The sequence below is a fragment of the Haliotis asinina genome, chromosome 12 (assembly GCF_037392515.1).
Source record: "Haliotis asinina isolate JCU_RB_2024 chromosome 12, JCU_Hal_asi_v2, whole genome shotgun sequence".
Classification (NCBI taxonomy): Eukaryota; Metazoa; Mollusca; class Gastropoda; order Lepetellida; family Haliotidae; genus Haliotis; species Haliotis asinina.
The window spans coordinates 36853245-36874195 of NC_090291.1; the positions used below are offsets into that span (position 1 = coordinate 36853245).

Here is a 20951-nt window from a genome sequence, read left to right on the forward strand (position 1 = left end):
AGATGGTCATACAAGACAGTAACGTCAATGTAAGCAGTAGTAAGGGGTGGTCATACAAGACAGTAACGTCAACGTAAGAAGTAGTAAGGGGTGGTCATACAAGGTAGTTACGTCAACGTAAGAAGTAGTAAGGGGTGGTCATACAAGACAGCAACGTCAATGTAAGCAGTAGTAAGGGGTGGTCAGACAAGGTAGTAACGTCAATGTAAGCAGTAGTAAGGGGTGGTCATACAAGACAGTAACGTCAATGTAAGCAGTAGTAAGGGGTGGTCATACAAGGTAGTTACGTCAACGTAAGAAGTAGTAAGGGGTGGTCATACAAGACAGTAACGTCAATGTAAGCAGTAGTAAGGGGTGGTCAGACAAGGTAGTAAGGTCAATGTAAGCAGTAGTAAGGGGTGGTCATACAAGACAGTAACGTCAATGTAAGCAGTAGTAAGGGGTGGTCAGACAAGGTAGTAACGTCAATGTAAGCAGTAGTAAGGGGTGGTCATACAAGACAGTAACGTCAATGTAAGCAGTAGTAAGGGGTGGTCATACAAGGTAGTTACGTTAACGTAAGAAGTAGTAAGGGGTGGTCATACAAGACAGTAACGTCAATGTAAGCAGTAGTAAGGGGTGGTCATACAAGGTAGTAACGTCAACGTAAGAAGTAGTAAGGGGTGGTCATACAAGACAGTAACGTCAATGTAAGCTGTAGTAAGGGGTGGTCAGACAAGGCAGTTACGTCAACGTAAGAAGTAGTAAGGGGTGGTCATACAAGGTAGTTACGTCAACGTAAGAAGTAGTAAGGGGTGGTCATACAAGACAGTAACGTCAATGTAAGCAGTAGTAAGGGGTGGTCAGACAAGGTAGTAACGTCAACGTAAGAAGTAGTAAGGGGTGGTCAGACAAGGTAGTAACGTCAATGTAAGCAGTAGTAAGGGGTGGTCATACAAGGTAGTTACGTCAAAGTAAGAAGTAGTAAGGGGTGGTCAGACAAGGTAGTAACGTCAATGTAAGCTGTAGTAAGGGGTGGTCAAACAAGGTAGCAACGTCAATGTAAGTAGTAGTAAGAGGTGGTCAAACAAGGTAGTAACGTTAATGTTTGCAGTAGTAAGCAGTAATGACCACGATGAGTGTCATACATGCGCATGAGACACCAATGTATCGCTCTACGTAATTTCAACTCTGTGTGTTTCGTTGATTTACAGATATCTGAATAACATTCATTTTTTTACTTTTTTTAAAGAGTATGCTTTCTTCAACATCTAACGGAGTTGCACGGGGTACATTCCCAAGAGCTCCTGTAAGCTTCAATGAAATCCTCCTTGCCGTTTTTGAGATAGGTTGGTTATACATATATACACACACAAACATCATTATCACCATCATCGTCGTCGTCGTCGTCGTGACCCGTGATGGTCCCGGAGTAGAAAAGGCCTTCAGCAACCCATGCTTGTCATAAAAGGCGATTGTACTTGTCGTAAGAGGCGACTAACGGGATCGGGTGGTCAGGCTCGCTGACTTGGTTGACACTTGTCATCGGTTCCCAATTGCGCAGATCGATGCTCATGTTATTGATCACTGGACTGTCTGGTCTGACCGCCGCCATATAGCTGGAATATTGCTGAGTGTGGCGTAAAACTAAACTCACTCACTCACTCGTCGTCATCATCATTATCGTCGTAGTCATCGCCGTCATCGTCATCGCCGTCGTCATCATTTCTCCAACTCCTTGCAGGGCGTACGGGTAGCCCTAAACAGAAGGTCGATTACCTTCCTGGAACAATGTGTGGAGCCCATGTCTGATGTTCCTGGTCGTGATACTGCCGCAATATTGGTAAAAGCGGCATAGAACCCTGTCCACTCACTCTTTACAGACTTCAAGTGCAAATTTTCGACCTTTAGCGATGTCCGGCCACGTTTCTTTAAATGGTTTTGAAGACGAACAAACGTCCTCTTCAGTATTTTCACTCAAGAAATTGGGCGAGAGGTGACCTCGTTATAATTTGAAATCACACATTCCCGGAGTTGATTAACTACATAAGCAACTTCTCAATCGTGTCATCATAATCCACCAGACAACACACGAAAAGTCATCTTAGGATTAACGGTACAAAGTATAGAAACTCTTTATTAACCACGTATAAAGAAAACGCCTGTGCATTCAATATGACACTCAGTGTAAGAACAGAATTTCCACTGCGTTCCACACAATCTTATATTTATACATGTAAGAAAGATTAATTTCTGTAAGAAAACAACATCTAAATCTGATTTCATGTTAGTAGCCGTGCTGTGTCGTACAGATGGGTTACGTGTACAGAGGAGCATGGTGTGTCCTATAGCTGTGTAGCTTGTGTGTACAGAGTAGTGTGGTGTATCCTATAGCTGTGTGGTATGTGTATATAGAGGAGAAAGGTGTATCCTATGAGGAGACTGATGTATCTTATAGCTGTGTGGTGTGTGTATAGAGGGGTGTGGTGTATCCTATAGCTGTGTGGTGAGTGTATAGAGACCAGAAAATACATATGGCTGTATGTATCGAACATCTGTCTTGCTCTACTGTTTCGGATTGAGTGTAATCAACAGCGAGTAATTTCGTTTAGCGGCAGTTTAGAATCTGGGAAGTACAACATAGACCAAGTTTATGGATAAGAGCTTGTTTATTCCGTGAGTGAGATTAGTGAGATTTTCGTTGCAGATTCTTGTTCCTTGTTAACTAGGAATGACAACGGTACAAGAGTCTGTATCAAAACGTCTCACTCACGATATGTAGAAGTTGTTACCTATAAAGTTTGCGTTATATGTAACACCTTTACCACATATATGTAAAGTTTGTAGATGTTCAGGACACAATTGTTCCCACTCATTTTGTCTTTTGGACAGCGTACAACTAATGTGTGACATCCATCAGTTGGACAACAGCTGCTCTGTAGCATGACTTGACGGGAGCGAGCTCACCTCTGACGTCAAGGATATCCGTACCATCTTACTCTGATAGTGGGAACCGTGCACAGTCACGTGATCACGCCTGAATGGAAGATCGTGAGAAATGAAGGAAATACTATTTCCTACACGGACCTTATGGAATTGTTCATACGCTGCAGTGGAGTTCTTCATATACAGACTGGTTATCTTTAGTCTTTGCGCTGCGACAGTCTCGTGATCAGTAGACAGGTACGTACTTTTGCTTGTAATTATTCCCTTGTGTATACCCTGCATTGTGCGATGAAAAACAACGTGATTCCCAAAGCGGACGGTGAAATTTTAAATAACAGGTGAAATTATCTTGAATATAATTTAAAACAATACTAGTATATTTGGGCGCGGTAGCCTAGTGGTTAAAAGGGTTTTCTCGTCATGCCGAAGATCCGGGTTCGATTCCCGTTGCTGATGATACCCGCCGTGATGTTGCAGGAATATTGCTAAAAGCGGCGTAAAACTAAACTCACTCACTCTTTTTCGACAAGGATCATATATACAGGATACTAAACGATCTTCAGTGTAATAGCAATTTTATTAAACGAATTAATGATTTGGTATCAAGCGAGCGTCAGAGGCATTAGCATCGTGACGTCATAACTGTAAAACATTGTGATTGAACTCATGTAAGATTTGGTATCAAACTCGCTTTGATACCCAATCATTATGCCGTTTAATAAAAATATTACACTGAAAGGCGTTTAGTATCCTCTGTGCACATTACACCCATACCAATATTTTTACATGCAACAGTAACATATTCGATTGATTCCAAGAACCACACTTCATTAAAATACTTTTATTGCCATCGTTGCAACATAACTACCACGATGAAAAGAAAGCTACACACTTTAAAAGCGATATTTTGACATCAAATTACACAAAAGAGTAACAAGGCTGAAAACAGATTTCCAGATCATAATTATGACACTCGTATCACATAATTCACCACTGAATAATTAATCCAACAAGGGGCGTCGTGAAGCTCGTCACGTGCTGCACTGGAAACATTCGTAACTACTCGTGTCATTCCGCCAAGCCTTTGTAGGTCACGGAAAGAGACGAGTAGTTACGAATGCACTGGAAATAGACATTCGTCATCACTCGCCCCTTTCCATAACCTCCAAGAAGTTTTCCGTGACCGAGTTGGTCACGAGTGGTGGAAGCAGACAGATGCAGACTGCGACAGTCTCGCGCCTGTTCATTTCCTCCTGCCTAAACTTGCAGTATCGATGGTGTTAAAAGGCCGATTGCTGCACGGTGCCACTAAATGTCGTATTTTATTTAGATGATATGTTACAATCGTATACAACAAACCTAAGTTCTGAAACACAAATATGACACTCGTATGACATACGTCACTACTATTAATTTTATCGTGTGCGTTTCGGTTCAGCGGCCATGAAATAATTCTCTTCTCTGTTGGGGACCCGTGCATGTCCGGGGTAGAAAAGGCCTTCAGCAACCCATGCTTGCCATGAAAGGCGACTATGTTTGTCGTAAGAAGCGACTGACGGGATCGGGTGGTCAGGCTGCTGACTTGGTTGACACATGTCATCGGTTCCCAATTGCGCTTATCGATGCTCATGCTGTTGTTCACTGGATTGTCTGATCCAGACTCGATTATTTACAGACCGCCGCCATATACTAGTAGCTGGGATATTGCTGAGTGCGGCGTAAAACTAAACTCACTCACACTTTTCCGTGGAAGCGAATGCCATCAAATCTGTATACTTTCTTCTGCCCGATCGTTAACACAGAGCCGCGAAGCAATACGAAACCTAAAGAAGCGCTAGTAAAATATTCAGTTTTTGTCCGTATCTGTAGTGTAACGTCATACGCGATGTCTGAATGTTCACTGGTCATCGTGCTTGGGAACGTACATTGTATCAGGGAGACTATGTAATTATAGATTGTTGTAGATTATCCATGATTGTGTATATGGATTCACATTGCTCCTGAATGGATCCAGTCTTAGACGTTATGTTTCCATGATTAGATTCGATGTTCAAACTGTCTTTTCGAGTGAAAATTTTCTCTCTTACTTCAACCATGCTTTTGTCTTCATAAACGATATTTGTTTCTCTACTGATAATTATCGGGATTTGCATATACCGTATTTGCTCTAATTAGCGCCCAGGCACTTGTGTTTTCAACGGACTTCAGACCCGACGTATATTAGAGGCCCCGCGCTTATTGCACTTACTAAATTTAATTATCGTATTTGTTGGTAAACTGCTTTACCCGGTCACTTTACCCCGTAGATATCCGACGCCTACCAGATGAAATAATAGAGGAAATACGGTAGTCTGTGAAATGAACACATTCCACATACGAAACGGTTCCTAAATTATCATCAATAAATTGTGAAAAGGAAACCAGAGATTTCTTCTTTCATAAAACTGTGGTTATCTAAACTAGTAACATATTCTAGACATATTCTGAGCTTTCTTGGATATTTTTTTGTTTCTGAATATGTTTGTAAATTATTAAAGAACTGTACAAGACGATGCCGCCCAATTTAAATGACACGGACGTATCTATAACTGGAATACTTTTGTCTACAATGATGGTTGTTGTGGAAAAGCATATATACATAATTAGAATGTCCCCCACCCTACCCCACCCCGCCCTTATATCTATGTACAGTGCTGTAATATGTATGAAATTGTTCAAAATTGCTGATCCCCCGCCAGTACATGTGTACAAAGCTGATGACCCTACCTAATTCCCTTAGAACACAATGCGCCCCACCCCCTCCCTCACACACATCCTCCCACCCCGTTCTCTTAAAAGTTGTCTTCAGACCCCTATAAATTATGAACGATCCCTAACAGCGATCGGAAGCCTTTGTCGTATCCAGAAATCGCAGAAAGGTCCTCGTTATATGATCCACTAGACTAACGCTTAGTCTCTGACTATACATAAGTTTGATAGAAACAAACAATCCCTTGTTCATTTGTAAACTGACAAGGAGTCCAAGGTGGGGGTTTCAGAACCTGAGGAAATTTAGACTTGATGCATTTAAGGCTTTAGCCACAGGCATACTGTAGCGCAAATGGGGTTGCGCAGCATAGGGAATATAGCAAGTCTTCTTATATGCGAGAGAAGATCGCATATAAGAATACTGGTCATTTCTCCATGCTGCCCAACCCATTTGCACTACAGTTTACCTGTGCTTCAGCATTGGAAAGAGGGCTGGGTGGAATGGGAAATTAAACTGTTCAGGGACTGAACTAATTAGTCTTAGACAGACTGCTGATCTACCTGAGGGCCTAAATTCCACGACCACTTTAATGGATGACCTCAACCAAAGCATGCATGCTGCGGTATCCAGATACAAAGGAACCTGTCCACTCCTGTCATAAGCTTTTTCTGTCTGTCACAGCATGAACATTATTCTCAGTCGCACCAAGACCAATATATCACTCAAAAAGTGAGTGAGTGAGTGAAGTTTTACTCCGCCTTCAGCAATATTCCAGTTATATGGCGGCGGTCTGTAAATAATCGAGTCTAGACCAGACAACCCAGTCATCAACAGTATGAGCATCGATCTACGCAATTGGGAACCGATGACATGCGTCAACCAAGTCAGCGAGCCTTACCACCCGATCCCGTCAGTCGCCTCTTATGTCGACACACATGGGTTACTGAAAATCAATTCTAACCCAAATCATCACGGGTCCGAAAGAGGTGAGAGATACTCGAAATATCCATATGGCATAGTTAACCGGCAGGGGCGGATACAGCTTTTTTAGAATACGCTTGCGTGCGTGCGTGCGCTCACTTCATTTTAACTCGAGTAACAATGGTCATTTAACAACATTTCAGGACAAAAAGGATGTGCGTTTGTGTGCATGCGTGCGTGTGCGTGTGTGTGTGCAGGGATGCGTATTATGTTGCATTATAATAATAATTGATTGGGATTTGCTTATAAGGACATGCAGATACATCAGTACAGACATACAGATACATCGATATTACCTGTCACCTGTACAATTGACATTGAGTTACATCATTCAGACAGGTAAGGTTGAAGACACTGTCCGTCGAATGGTCTCAGGTGTGTGTAGGGGGACGGGATGTGGAGGTATGTGGGTGTGGGTGAACAAATGGGCGTTAAAACTGGGTAAAGGGTAACGATGCGCGGTTGATGGTGACATCTATAAATCGACACAGTGGATGAAGAACAGTGCGGCTTTGGAGGTGCAGGTAGATCGTTTTCGGTAGATTGGTTCCAGGTTGCATAAGCGGCTCTGTCCATCGACTATTGCTGACCTTCCGTTGATATAGACGCCAGCTCACACGTGCTCTATTAGCACTGTATTTTCACCTGCGTTATCATTAACATCTGGTTTACAAGCTGGTTGAAGGTTGTTCCGTGGGGAGGCGAGTATCGTCGCCCGCCGACTGACCACAGTAGGCTGCAGATGACCACTGAGAACACCTGTTCCCATCTCTAACGCTGACAAGAAAACGGTATACAGGTGAGTTTACCTTTCTCTTCTGTATTAGTTTTAAGGTAAAGGTGACAAACACGCGTGTTTAGTGTGAGTGCAACTGAATATAATCAGACGGTTAGTATTCACTGTTGGTTACTAGGCGAACACGGGCGTCAGTGTCCCAGTGTCTTCTGGAAGCCCAGATGGGACATTTCGCGCTGTCACTTGTTCGAACATTGAATGATATTTCTTATTTTATAAATGCGACTATTTATTATATTGTTGAAAATATTATCCATATTTCATGGTACAGGCAAACATGTATAGAGAAATTTTCTAATAATACGGCGGCACATGTATACATATATTAATTTTATAAGAAGGCAGGGTTAGTTTCCAAGTAATCAATGTAAAGTTGACCAATATTGAAAAAAAAAACCCAAAACAATTGGCAGGGTTAGTTTCCAAGTACTGAATGTAAAGTTGACCAAATGTAATTGTTTTGTTGGGAGGATTTTGTGCATAATTCTATATTGCAGCTATTTCAAGCCTGTGCTTCGCGAACGTTTGCGATAATTTGAAAAGTTTCCCAGTCATTTTCAGCAACATCATGCTGTTGAAATCTTTCCTATTTGGGCGGTGGGGTAGCCTAGTGGTCACGCCGAAGACCCGGGTTCGATTCCCCACATGGGTACAATGTGTGAGGCCCATTTTCTGGTGTCTCCCGCCATGATATTGCTGGAATATTGCTAAAATCGGCGTAAAACCAAACTCACTCACTCACTCTTTCCTATTTTGAAAATCTTGGCAATCGAACAGATTTTGAGTTCAAGAGCGAGGCATGTAGTTACCTTTACACCCAATTATGGTATCAAGTTTTGAGTCTTACATCAATTGTAATATTGTCTAAAGCATTAGATAGCGACATGCGACAAATTTGCGTTGTCATTTTGTCGAACATTGCCTGATATTTCTTAGTTTACAAAAGGGAGACATGACACGAGGGAAATTGTCCACATGTCCCATTGTAGCGTTTGGGTATATTTTGATATTTTCACTATTTTTTGTTTTCTTTTTTTTTTCTTATTTTCTTGATACTTGCCGTGTTTTTCCATGTGTGGCATTCTGAATGGGCTTAACCTTTGGACCCTCAGAAAGAAAGCTTTGTGAATATAAGACTTTCCTCAGGTTTCTTCATGGCACATATCATAAATGAGTGAATGAATCCACAGGTTACAGGAGCCCTGATTGAAAATAGCTGGGTCTAAATTGTCTCTGAACGATATTTCCACCATTTCGATACGTGCTGTAAATTGATGTGACAGGGAAGCCGAGTCTCTATTTGCCTTATGGTCCCTTGGGAGAAGTTAACTAGCGCGTATGATGCAATTCGGGACAAATCTGGGATATTTTATGTTATTAGCCATGTAATCATATCAGGTCATGCAATAAAACGGTTGCTATGTTACGCTGATACGAATGCTTGCAGCAATTCCTAGACCAGTTGAGCAGCGCGACGAGCGTGGTGGTGTTAAGGGGGCACTTACGTAACTGTGACCAACATGTATCCCTAGCAAGATGGAATCAGTCGTGAAAACAATGCCATACCTGTAGGAACACGTAAATGGTGAGACAGGTAAGAGGGTTGTTGTTGATAATTTCCCCAATTACACAAAAATAATCTTTTAAGTTTCTAATCTTGACCTAAAGTGTGGGTGTTTTGCTTTCAAACCTCAAATGAAGTTAGTGCGGTTGGGAAGCTTATTTGTTAAAGCGTTTGCTCATCACACCGAAGAACCGGGTTCGATTCCCCGCGAGGGTACAATGTGTGCAGCCCATTCCTGGTGTCTCCTGTCGTAATAGTGAATTTACACCTAGTTACCTACGTGTTTGTCGTTAGGAACTACGAACAATATCGGGTTGAGACTTGTTGGCCATTGTATCTCGTCCGTTGCTAATGATACCAGTCACTGGGTTTTATGGCTCAGACTCGATTGTTTACCTCTGTCATAAATTTGGAATATTGTGAAGAGATACAATAGATAAACAAAATCTAAACAGTTTCATTATAGACTAAGATAGTTTACTCCAGTGCTGTACTGTATGCTGAGCCCATGGATGTATAGTAATTTATCGTATGAAAATTTCTTTAGAAGTCATCTTTAAAACTCTTTAAAGCTATCTTTTAGTGCAAATCTGAGATGTTGGTCGCTGCTGACAGAATCACCTATGCCACACACCTATTCCTTCACGATATTGGTGTATCCGGTAAACTACTGAAGATACCCGTATAAAGAACTCATGGATATAACGAACTCGTGGTTATAACGAACCGGTGGATATCGGTCAGTGTGGTTTTTGGTCCCGCCCGTGGCTGTATATTTCGAAATGCCGACAACGAAGATCGGATATACAGAGTGCCCATGTCATACAATGTTTACGACACGGCTACCTAAATGTTGGTAATTCCAAGTGATATACCGATATTAAGGCACGAAACATAGAACGTTACGGACATGAATATAATACTCTGTTTATTTGAGAAGTCTTTAAATTGTGGGAAAAAAACCCAAATCTACTTTCAAACACAGACTGGCTACCTGCCGTCGCCGCATGTTGAACGCAACGTGACAGAATAACCGGGAAGTCATGGCATTGTTCATAACGTCACGTTACCATGACGAAGTGATGTTTTGCCCAAGGGCATCGTGTGAACAATATGGACCCCGATATGTTCGACCTCGCAGGTAATAAATAACGACACAAAACTCTCAAAAGGTGTTACTTATTATTTCTTTCATAGAGTTCAAGGTTAAACATCAACGTTACAAATTGACCCATGGTTCAGCAAAAAGTTTAGGTCTATAACTATTTAAACAGTGAGAGTCCAGTTAAACACCCAGTCAATCAGAATGGAAACGACACCATGGCACCATTTGCAAATGAGACTTTTTCAAAAACGGAAAATTAACACTAGCAAACCGGGTTATCGTCATTCTACTTTTACCAGCCCGGAGAAGTTTTACCTAGCACCAGGCTACCGGGCTAGTGGTTATTTCGAACTCTGAATGTACGTAGTCCATAGTTAACGTCCGCAGTAGTTGTTTTTTCACGAACAAGGGGCAGTAGGGTTTGTTAAATGGCTGAATCGTTTGCTCCTGACACCGGAGACCTGGGTTCGATTCCCAACATGTGTACAATGTGTGAAGCCCATTTCTGGTGTGCCTCGCCGTGTTGTTGCTTGGTTATTGCTAAACTCGGCGTAAAACCTAACACACTCACTCATGAAAACAAGCGCGATATATGTAAGAGTGTAGAGTGACATATCAAGCCATGCAGTGTTTAGTCAGAACAGCGACAAAACTGGGGATCGTTTAACAATTGCCGGGTTACTTTCACACGGCAACGCTAACAAGCAAGAACAGATGATGTACAGTCTTCAAAGGTAACTGAATTGAAGTGTTCATTAAGAAGCACCCAAACCTTATTGACATAGGTCAGTATAGGGTAAACAGGTCCACCAAATTCACACAGTAAGGGTTTATTGTTTAAGGGATAAACGAAGTCCATTTGTGTCGCTTTGATACGAAAGAATTCGGGGTGAATCATTTCCTGCTGATCGAGTTAGGTGGTGCACATCACACGGGTATGTGGACACCTCATGGGTATAGGGACAGCACACACGGGTATATAGAGATCACGCGGGTATAGGGACACAATTCAGGTATAGGGACACCACACGGGTATAGGGACACCATCCAGGTACAGGGATAGCACACTCGGTTTGGGACACGACGTGGATATATGGACACCGCACGGCATAGGGACACTACGCGGGTATAGGGACAACACACGGATATATGGACACAAACCAGGTATACGGACACTACACGGATATGTGGACACCACACGGATATGTGGACATCACATGGGTATAGGGACACCATCCAGGTATGTGGACATCACACAGGTATATGGACAACACACGGATATATGGACACAAACCAGGTATACGGACACCACACGGATATGTGGACACCACACAGGTATAGGGACACCACACGGATATGTGGACATCACACGGGTATAGGGACACCACACGGATATGTGGACACCACACAGGTATAGGGACACCACACGGATATGTGGACACCACACAGGTATAGGGACACCGTCCAGGTATACGGACATCACACGGATATGTGGACACCACACGGGTATAGGGACACCACACGGATATGTGGACATCACACAGGTATAGGGACACCACACGGATATGTGGACATCACACAGGTATAGGGACACCATCCAGGTATAGGGACACCACACGGATATGTGGACACCACACGGGTATAGGGACACCACACGGATATGTGGACATCACACGGGTATAGGGACACCATCCCGGTATAGGGACACCACACGGATATGTGGACACCACACGGGTATAGGGACACCATCCAGGTATACGGACACCACACGGATATGTGGACACCACACGGGTATAGGGACACCATCCAGGTATACGGACACCACACGGGGATATGGAATATTCCCTTCGCACTGATCGAGATGATGATATAATGGAGAAATTCGGAGGCTGAACCCAGAACGCTGGTCAGGTAAAGACCTTGTGGAATGTCCTTTGTGTACTGTCAACCCAGCTCTTTTGTAAACAGCTTATCCGATTAGTAAGAGTCACCGGTAACGCGCTGTCCGTTAACTTACTTATATGTCAGTTTGAATAAAAAGTAATTTGCACCTGTGGCAGTAATGAAAGTTGTGCTGCGGAGTGACACGTGGGGTTTTGGAGCGGGTAAAATCCTTTAAGAAATGTCCATTAGATGCGAGAGACCGAAATAGCTGTGATTGAGTGGAGCCGTCAGCTGTGTGGAGCTCAGTGATGGAGGTAATCTTCCATTACGGTGTCACCGACATGGCACGGTAAACACCGCTGTCTAGAGCTGTCGTGAGGCTGTGTGACAGACGGATACGAGAATGTAACCAGCAGAGTTCAAAGACGCTGGGAGTATGCATCACTGCATCACGCGTATCAATGTATCGGTGATGCTGGCGTGGTGTATGTAGGGCACGTGTGTTTATATGTGACAGATGCTGGAGATACTAGACAGATAGAGTGCAGGTGTAGCAGAAAGCATCTGAACAGATGGTGAAGACAGTGCTGTGAGTCAGTGCCTGGCGTACCATCTCAACATGGAGACGGGCGGACATGTACATGGACAGGGAGGGGCATCGAAGGTAGGTGGGTCTGTGACTGTGCACGGGGAATCTATGGTGCCGGGTACTTGGATAGACCGGTTTAGTTGAAGCGGTTATCTATCCAGTTCAGTCCGGTAGATCACGTTCAGTCCGGTAGATCACGTTCAGTCCGGTAGATCACGTTCAGTCGGGGTGAACCATCACTCTTGATGGATAGATCTAAGACTCGAGTAGGTGTGAACTTACGCCATTACTCGAATAGGAGACGGGTAGATAGGTTACTTGAGTAGGATTGTGGTCGAGTCATAACTTCGGTAGGTGTGGACTGGAGCTATTAGTCGCGTAGGAGACAGAAGGCAGATTACTTGAATAGGATTTTGCTGGAGCCATATCTTGAGTAGGGGTGGATTGGAGCCCTCACTCGAGTAGGAGACGGATAGAGAGATTACTTGAGTAGGATTGTGGTGAATCCATTACTTGATTAGGTGACAGTTCTCGAGTAGAAGCCTACTAGATAGATTCTCGAGTAGGTGTGGGTTAGAGCTGTTACTCGAGCTTAAGATGGGTCTGTATCTGGAGCAGGTAAGGTGTGGTTCCATTCATGAAATAGAAGTCGAATATATCCATTATTCGAGAAAGTGTCGACGGGACCATTACTCTAGTGGGGCTGAGATATTCCTCGAGTCTGATGGAGCAATTCTATTTCAAGTTTAGAGTGGAGCTATTCAGTAGTCGGATGTCCAATGTATCCATTACTCGAGTGGGGCTGAGATATTTCTCGAGTCTGATGGAGCAATTCTATTTCAAGTTTAGAGTGGAGCTTTTCAGTAGTCGGATGTCCAATGTATCCATTACTCGAGTGGGGCTGAGGTATTTCTCGGGTCTGATGGAGCAATTCTATTTCAAGTTTAGGGTGGAGCTATTCAGTAGTCGGATGTCCAATGTATCCATTACTCGAGTGGGGCTGAGGTATTTCTCGAGTCTGATGGAGCAATTCTATTTCAAGTTTAGAGTGGAGCTTTTCAGTAGTCGGATGTCCAATGTATCCATTACTCGAGTGGGGCTGAGATATTTCTCGAGTCTGATGGAGCAATTCTATTTCAAGTTTAGAGTGGAGCTGTTCAGTAGTCGGATGTCGAATGTATCCATTACTCGAGTGGGGCTGAGGTATTTCTCGAGTCTGATGGAGCAATTCTATTTCAAGTTTAGGGTGGAGCTATTCAGTAGTCGGATGTCCAATGTATCCATTACTCGAGTGGGGCTGAGGTATTTCTCGAGTCTGATGGAGCAATTCTATTTCAAGTTTAGAGTGGAGCTTTTCAGTAGTCGGATGTCCAATGTATCCATTACTCGAGTGGGGCTGAGGTATTTCTCGAGTCTGATGGAGCAATTCTATTTCAAGTTTAGAGTGGAGCTATTCAGTAGTCGGATGTCCAATGTATCCATTACTCGAGTGGGGCTGAGGTATTTCTCGAGTCTGATGGAGCAATTCTATTTCAAGTTTAGGGTGGAGCTATTCAGTAGTCGGATGTCCAATGTATCCATTACTCGAGTGGGGCTGAGGTATTTCTCGAGTCTGATGGAGCAATTCTATTTCAAGTTTAGAGTGGAGCTATTCAGTAGTCGGATGTCCAATGTATCCATTACTCGAGTGGGGCTGAGGTATTTCTCGAGTCTGATGGAGCAATTCTATTTCAAGTTTAGAGTGGAGCTATTCAGTAGTCGGATGTCCAATGTATCCATTACTCGAGTGGGGCTGAGGTATTTCTCGAGTCTGATGGAGCAATTCTATTTCAAGTTTAGAGTGGAGCTATTCAGTAGTCGGATGTCCAATGTATCCATTACTCGAGTGGGGCTGAGGTATTTCTCGAGTCTGATGGAGCAATTCTATTTCAAGTTTAGAGTGGAGCTGTTCAGTAGTCGGATGTCGAATGTATCCATTACTCGAGTGGGGCTGAGGTATTTCTCGAGTCTGATGGAGCAATTCTATTTCAAGTTTAGGGTGGAGCTATTCAGTAGTCGGATGTCCAATGTATCCATTACTCGAGTGGGGCTGAGGTATTTCTCGAGTCTGATGGAGCAATTTCTAGTTCATGTTTAGAGTGGAGCTGTTCAGTAGTCGGATGTCCAATGTATCCATTACTCGAGTGGGGCTGAGGTATTTCTCGAGTCTGATGGAGCAATTCTAGTTCATGTTTAGAGCGGAGCTGTTCAGTAGTCGGATGTCCAATGTATCCATTACTCGAGTGGGGCTGAGGTATTTCTCGAGTCTGATGGAGCAATTCTATTTCAAGTTTAGAGTGGAGCTATTCAGTAGTCGGATGTCCAATGTATCCATTACTCGAGTGGGGCTGAGGTATTTCTCGAGTCTGATGGAGCAATTCTATTTCAAGTTTAGGGTGGAGCTATTCAGTAGTCGGATGTCCAATGTATCCATTACTCGAGTGGGGCTGAGGTATTTCTCGAGTCTGATGGAGCAATTCTATTTCGAGTTTAGAGTGGAGCTATTCAGTAGTCGGATGTCCAATGTATCCATTACTCGAGTGGGGCTGAGGTATTTCTCGAGTCTGATGGAGCAATTCTATTTCAAGTTTAGAGTGGAGCTATTCAGTAGTCGGATGTCCAATGTATCCATTACTCGAGTGGGTGTCGGTTGGCATCATTACTCAGTCGAATACAATTACTATCCATTACTCCGTTTACTCCAATAGTAATCGCCTGCAACTATTAACTGAGAAGGGGTCTGGGCTCACTTGCACAAGGGACTTTAGTGCTACAATGATTGTAACTCCCATTCTCCAACATAGGCTTAAGATAGTCGTATCGCTAAAATCGCTTTGTGCAAGTGGGTATGGTCAGATTCAAGGTGTTGAAATAGAGTTTGAGTCGGATAGAGCCATTCGTTTAGTTTGAGTCAGCGGGGAAACATTAATCGAAATTGGGGCGGGTGGATTAAGTAAATCAACAAATGTCCAGCTTGTTAATTACATAAGAGCAGAAACAGGGCAGTGCGAGTTATTGCTCGAGCGTCAGGTAGTGTAGCCGTTACTCAAGTCGGAGTTAGGCAGGCCTCTTGAAAGAAAAGGCATCGTGTCCTTCTATAGCTCGAGTACTATAAGAACAGCGTTAAGAGGCAAGGGATTATCCCTTTCCTTCAAACTACCCCTAATTCGGGGGGTATCTGATACAAGACTTAGTTTGAAAAGCGTGTGTTCCTCCTAAGGTATATATAAATAAACATGTACCTCAGATTGAAATTACGGGAAAAACTCGATCTCAACAACACGTATTGTTTATTGCCGCGATATAAAACACTTCATGCCTGACTGTCCAGAGTAATAATGTACTCTTGAACACTTGTGTACCTCCGCGCACCCTAGCAATGACATATCTACGTGGTCCACCCTTGCTGACTTTTACAACATTAAATATATATAGCATGCTATGAGGGAACAATCTCCTTAGACTTCTACAGACGTGTGGTCAATGCGCTGTTTTGTCATGTTCGCACTTAGAGCGCCTTTCATTTTGGTCTTGAACGATCCCTGCCGAGTAACGATAATGAGTTTCTTGGTTCGCAGAGCAAGAGTCATGTTTTGCTAAATAAGATTCATGCGGCTTGAGGGATCGAGAAATGTGTTGCCAAAAGAGGGATTTGACCACGTGATTTGTAAAGCCTTTATTGTCATACTTTCAAATAAACATTTATGAAATATGCGCACCGATGAGATTCAGGTTTGTTTGGCTTTAAATGCCTATAATGTTGAGCCCGTCTCAGTGCTGAGATGAAGCCAAGGTCCGTGCTAGGACAGATGTAGGGCTAGGATGAGTTAGGGGAATTGGACCAGGGCTGAAGTTCTTGTGTGGTCAATGTTGGCGATGTACACAGACGGGGGTTGGGGTGGGGGAGCGGATGGTTACTCATTATATCAACCACATGGGACAGTGGTCAACTGAGTGACATGGTTCACTGCATGCCAGGTTATTCAGCTTATCTGGATTGTTGTTCAGTCATTGGTTTATCTGATCAGAACTCGATTGTTGCTAGAAGGTTTCATTTAGCTGGAATATTGCAGAATTCAGCGTTAAACAACAACAGACCAACAGCAGATGTTGTTATTTTCTAAAACCAGAGGCGACGGGGTAGCCAAGTGGTTAAAGCGAACGCTTGTCACACCTAAGGCTCGGGTTCGATTTCCCACATGGATACAACGTGTGAAACCTATTTCTGGTGTCCCCCGTCGTGATATTGCTGGGAGACTGCTAAAAGTGGCTTAAAACTAAACTTCCTCACTCTTTTCTGAAACAAAATATTTTGTATGTCGTGTCTGAGTCAGTGGAGGTAAAACAAATTGTATTTGTACATGGCGTCTTCAGTCAAACAATGGGAGGGCAGTGGAAACAAACGACTCATCTCTAAGCACTACAGGCTTGTAAATATTACTTGTCTTAGCCGTGCCGGAGCTAAGTAATGGGCAGATGTTTTGGCAGCGGAGGAATCGCAACTATATTGTCACGTGATCTACTAACAGTTATCACATGGCTATCTGATACTCATCAGTTCGTATCTAAAACACAGCTCAAAGACACTCGAGTCCCGCGGACGTTGGAGTATGTATCCATAGGGGGAGTCGAGTCCGGTCCTTCTGCAATAGCCGTCTCAGGCTCCTCATAGTAAACCTGACAATACTGTGATTATAGTTTGTTATACTAGTTTTCATGATTTTGTCTATTTCTTAACTCCACTACATGCCGACATTTTTTAGGCAAACATAACCTAACTGTTAATTATCAACAAAATGAGTATGGATATATTGGTTTAAACGTACAGGGGGTTTAGGTTCAGCTTCCGTCAACACCAGTGTCACACATTCGCAACTACTCGTCTCTTTCCGTGACCTACAAGCCGGAGTGACACGAGTAGTTACAAATGCAGTGTCACATTCACGCGTCATATCACCTAAACGTGATTACATTCACATGATATAACGGACAGCTATTTTGGATTCACCTTCAGAAACACCAGTGCCACGTTCACCTGTTATATATGACCTGCAACATGATTACATGCATCTGTTAAGACTCGCAGCCAGTTGAGATTCACCTTTGATAAACAACAGTGTCAGATTCACATATCATGTAACGTACAGAGTCATTACATTTACCTGTCATGAATCAAATCGGGACTGCATTCACTTCTTTTAGCATGGAAAGGATTGCATTCACCTTTTATAACCTACAACCGGGTCGTTTTAACGGATCTCTTTATACAAGGAAAAGACTTACAACTTCACTCACTCACTCACTCACTCATTTTATGAAAGGAATAATAACACTTTATCTCCGGTTTAAATAGGCTATCACATCCATTTCAGGTACTATCCACACTACCCCTGCCGGGAACGACGTCCATGCAGCCGTCAAACGACACCCGTCGCAACTCGGGCAGCACCATTCCCTACCCCCGGGACGCGCAACACCGTCGACTCTCCAACAGCCTCTCAGCTGGTATAATCACGTTGGAACCAACAATGAAGGACTGGACGGACCGTTACATGTACAAACGTAAGTGACTCGGGGGCAACTGTTTCAGCTGTAAACTGAAAATAGGGCCATCCACATGCAGCTGTTTGCAACAGAGGCACACACACACACGCACACACACACGCACGCACACACACACACACACACACACACACACACAAATATCCTCCCTACTTATTAACCGATGTAAAGACCACTTGGTACATGTACATGCCACCTGGGCACCGCGGTTGTTTTCAGACATACGTGTAATCCAAAACAAGTTTATCGATTTTCTGCTGTAACATAATGTCCAAAGTGGATGATGTTATGATTGTATATTTATGAGGACTACGGTTTATTACTTCTAACGGTTTGAAAAGTTCCCTCCTAAAACCCTTTAGTTTTGGAATAGTATTTGGCACCTTGTGCTTGTGAACATAAAATTTTGCTACTGTGAACATATAATTAAGGGTTCACGTGGTTCTACACGTCAACAGAGACTTATATAGCTGTAAGTACTGTGTGTTACACAAATGCATCTGTAGCTGTCTGTAACAGGTGGCAGCTGCAGCTGTAAATCGAGACAAGGGCAACCCACGTGAAGCTGTATAAGCCACAGAGGCATATGTAGGTGTAAGTAACACGGGCTATTTCAGTTTGCGAAATTTACTTTGGTCCTGTGGTCCCTGGTCAGTAAACATCCATCAGGACCACTAAATATATTTGAAATGGTCCTGGTGACCTGTACATTTGTACCGATAGTTGAATAAATCTTCAAATGTTATTTTTGACCAGTGAAGTACAGACGGGACCACTAATTATTGTCCACTCACTAGTCTAGTCGAAAATGTTGCAAGTTTTCTTTCCCTGCCATTTACAGCCGCGTGTTACACAGAGGCACCTGCAGCTGCAGACACCTGTAACACGGACTATCGACAGCTGTCTGTAACAAGACGCATCTGTTTGTTGCACAAAGATATCTGTAGGTGTGTGTAACTCTCGGTATGTACAGTCCCCAGTCGCCATATTGCTGGAACATTACTAAAGGCGGCGTAAAACTAAACTCACTCACTCACTCACTGCATCTACAGCTGGATGTAACACGATCTACCTTCAGTTGTCTGTGTCACGGTTTATCTGTGTACGACTGGATGTACCAACAGCTGCCTTTAACACGACATGTCTATAGAAACAGGTCAATGAAACACGTGTAACTACACACACTGCCCTGACATTTCATAACGGTGTCACTAGTCTGTTCGTCTATGAATAATTCACAACATTCCAGCCTTGACACTGACGTGCCACATCTCCCGTAATAATGCTGTTCAAGGCATGGCAAATCTGACATGATGGCACTGTCACCATGGCAACTGGTGCCAGTGGGGATATTTTCTGGTTTATTAATATTGATTTGCTTGTGTTCGATATGATTTCGATATTCCTGGAGATTGTACTCGGCATTCGGAATCCGTACTGAACTGTTCCCTGGACAGTGTAATTTGTACAAGAAGAGATGAATTTACTATAGTTTGAATTTAAACTTATACGATCAATTTATTGGAAACCTCTAAATTCCCAAGCCCTACAACTGTACATGTTCCAGTAGACAAACGAAGAAATCAGGATATATGATATATGTCACATTTTTAAAGTGAAGTAGAAGATATTCCATTTATAAGCTGATTCGTGAAATATATCACTGGACATGTGAAACGATAGTCTCAAAACGCACCAGTCTTAGTTCGTGAAACTACACTAGGTGGGTATTAGCTATACAGTAACTTACAGGAACACATATGTGAGACAAAAGACCTTGATTTATTTAAGCAATTACTGAATAAAATGATAAGTCATGAAATTAACCATTCATACTTTTCTTCTTATTTCAACTTGATATGAATTATTCCATTCATGTTACAAAGATATTCGGGCATAAAGACGTGTTAGAGGTCGCCTTTACGATAGTTGATTGTTTTGCTCTGAGTCCCATATGGAATGTGTTGTGTAATACTGAAAAGATTTGTAATGGACAGTTCATGGTGTTGGGTTAAAGCCCCCCAAACCTGAGTCAGCCAAGTACAGCTTTGTGGAAGGACGCCCTTTCCCGTTATGGGTTGGGGTTTATAAAACACTAGAAATGATGCAGGATTCCAAAGCGATGATAGTCTTGAGAAACACTTCATATTGCATCAGTGCAATAATTGCACCCCTTCAGTAAGCAGTTTCAAAGAATATTTCATCATAAAAGACGGGCTGGCAGTGAAGACAACAAACAGACAGACAGACAGGTTTATTCAGTGAAAGGCCAGAGGTCCGCCATGCAGTCATTTACACATGATATTGATAGTCTGTCTGGCAATGAAGATAATAGCTTGTTGGGCTCCAATAAAGCCATATCTGACTACCTTACAGCACCCACCAAAGAAGATAAACTGACAGGAACGTCATAACCTCCGTTTTCTGAAATGCCGAGTGTATCATCATGGTAGACTGTCAGGATCCAGAGACAAGACAATTGTGGAATAAAAATAGAAGACGTGCAATAGTGGGAACTGAAGGAAAGGTATGTTCTTTCAAAATCAATGTGACGCATTCGAACTCACACTTCGAGTCAGGTAACTATTGCCAGTACACAGCCAGGCTCGTCTGTACTACCAGTTACATTTCTGTAGAAGGCACGGTGTCTGAGTAGGTTAGATGGCTGACTTTGTGCGCTGGCGAAAAAGTTCTTCACTTTGAGAGTGTGGGTTCCAGTCCCGGATGGGACTCAACCCAACAAAAGTACTTTGTTGA

General features: G+C 43.0%; 1 protein-coding gene across 3 annotated transcripts in view; it reads left to right on the forward strand.

Annotated features, from left to right (window-relative positions):
- Positions 1 to 3113: 3113 nt before the first annotated feature.
- Positions 3114 to 20951, forward strand: part of LOC137257781 (carbonic anhydrase-related protein-like) — a 29454-nt gene continuing 11616 nt past the window's right edge. The window contains exons 1-2 of one of the 3 annotated variants that reach the window (XM_067795212.1): positions 3114 to 3162; positions 18005 to 18194. In XM_067795212.1, the coding sequence (XP_067651313.1) occupies positions 18041 to 18194 (154 nt within the window). In that variant the 5' untranslated portion in view covers positions 3114 to 3162; positions 18005 to 18040. Of the gene's footprint in view, positions 3163 to 8898; positions 9046 to 12274; positions 12669 to 18004; positions 18195 to 20951 lie in introns of those variants that run through there. The other 2 variants (XM_067795211.1, XM_067795210.1) reach the window with 2 other exon arrangements.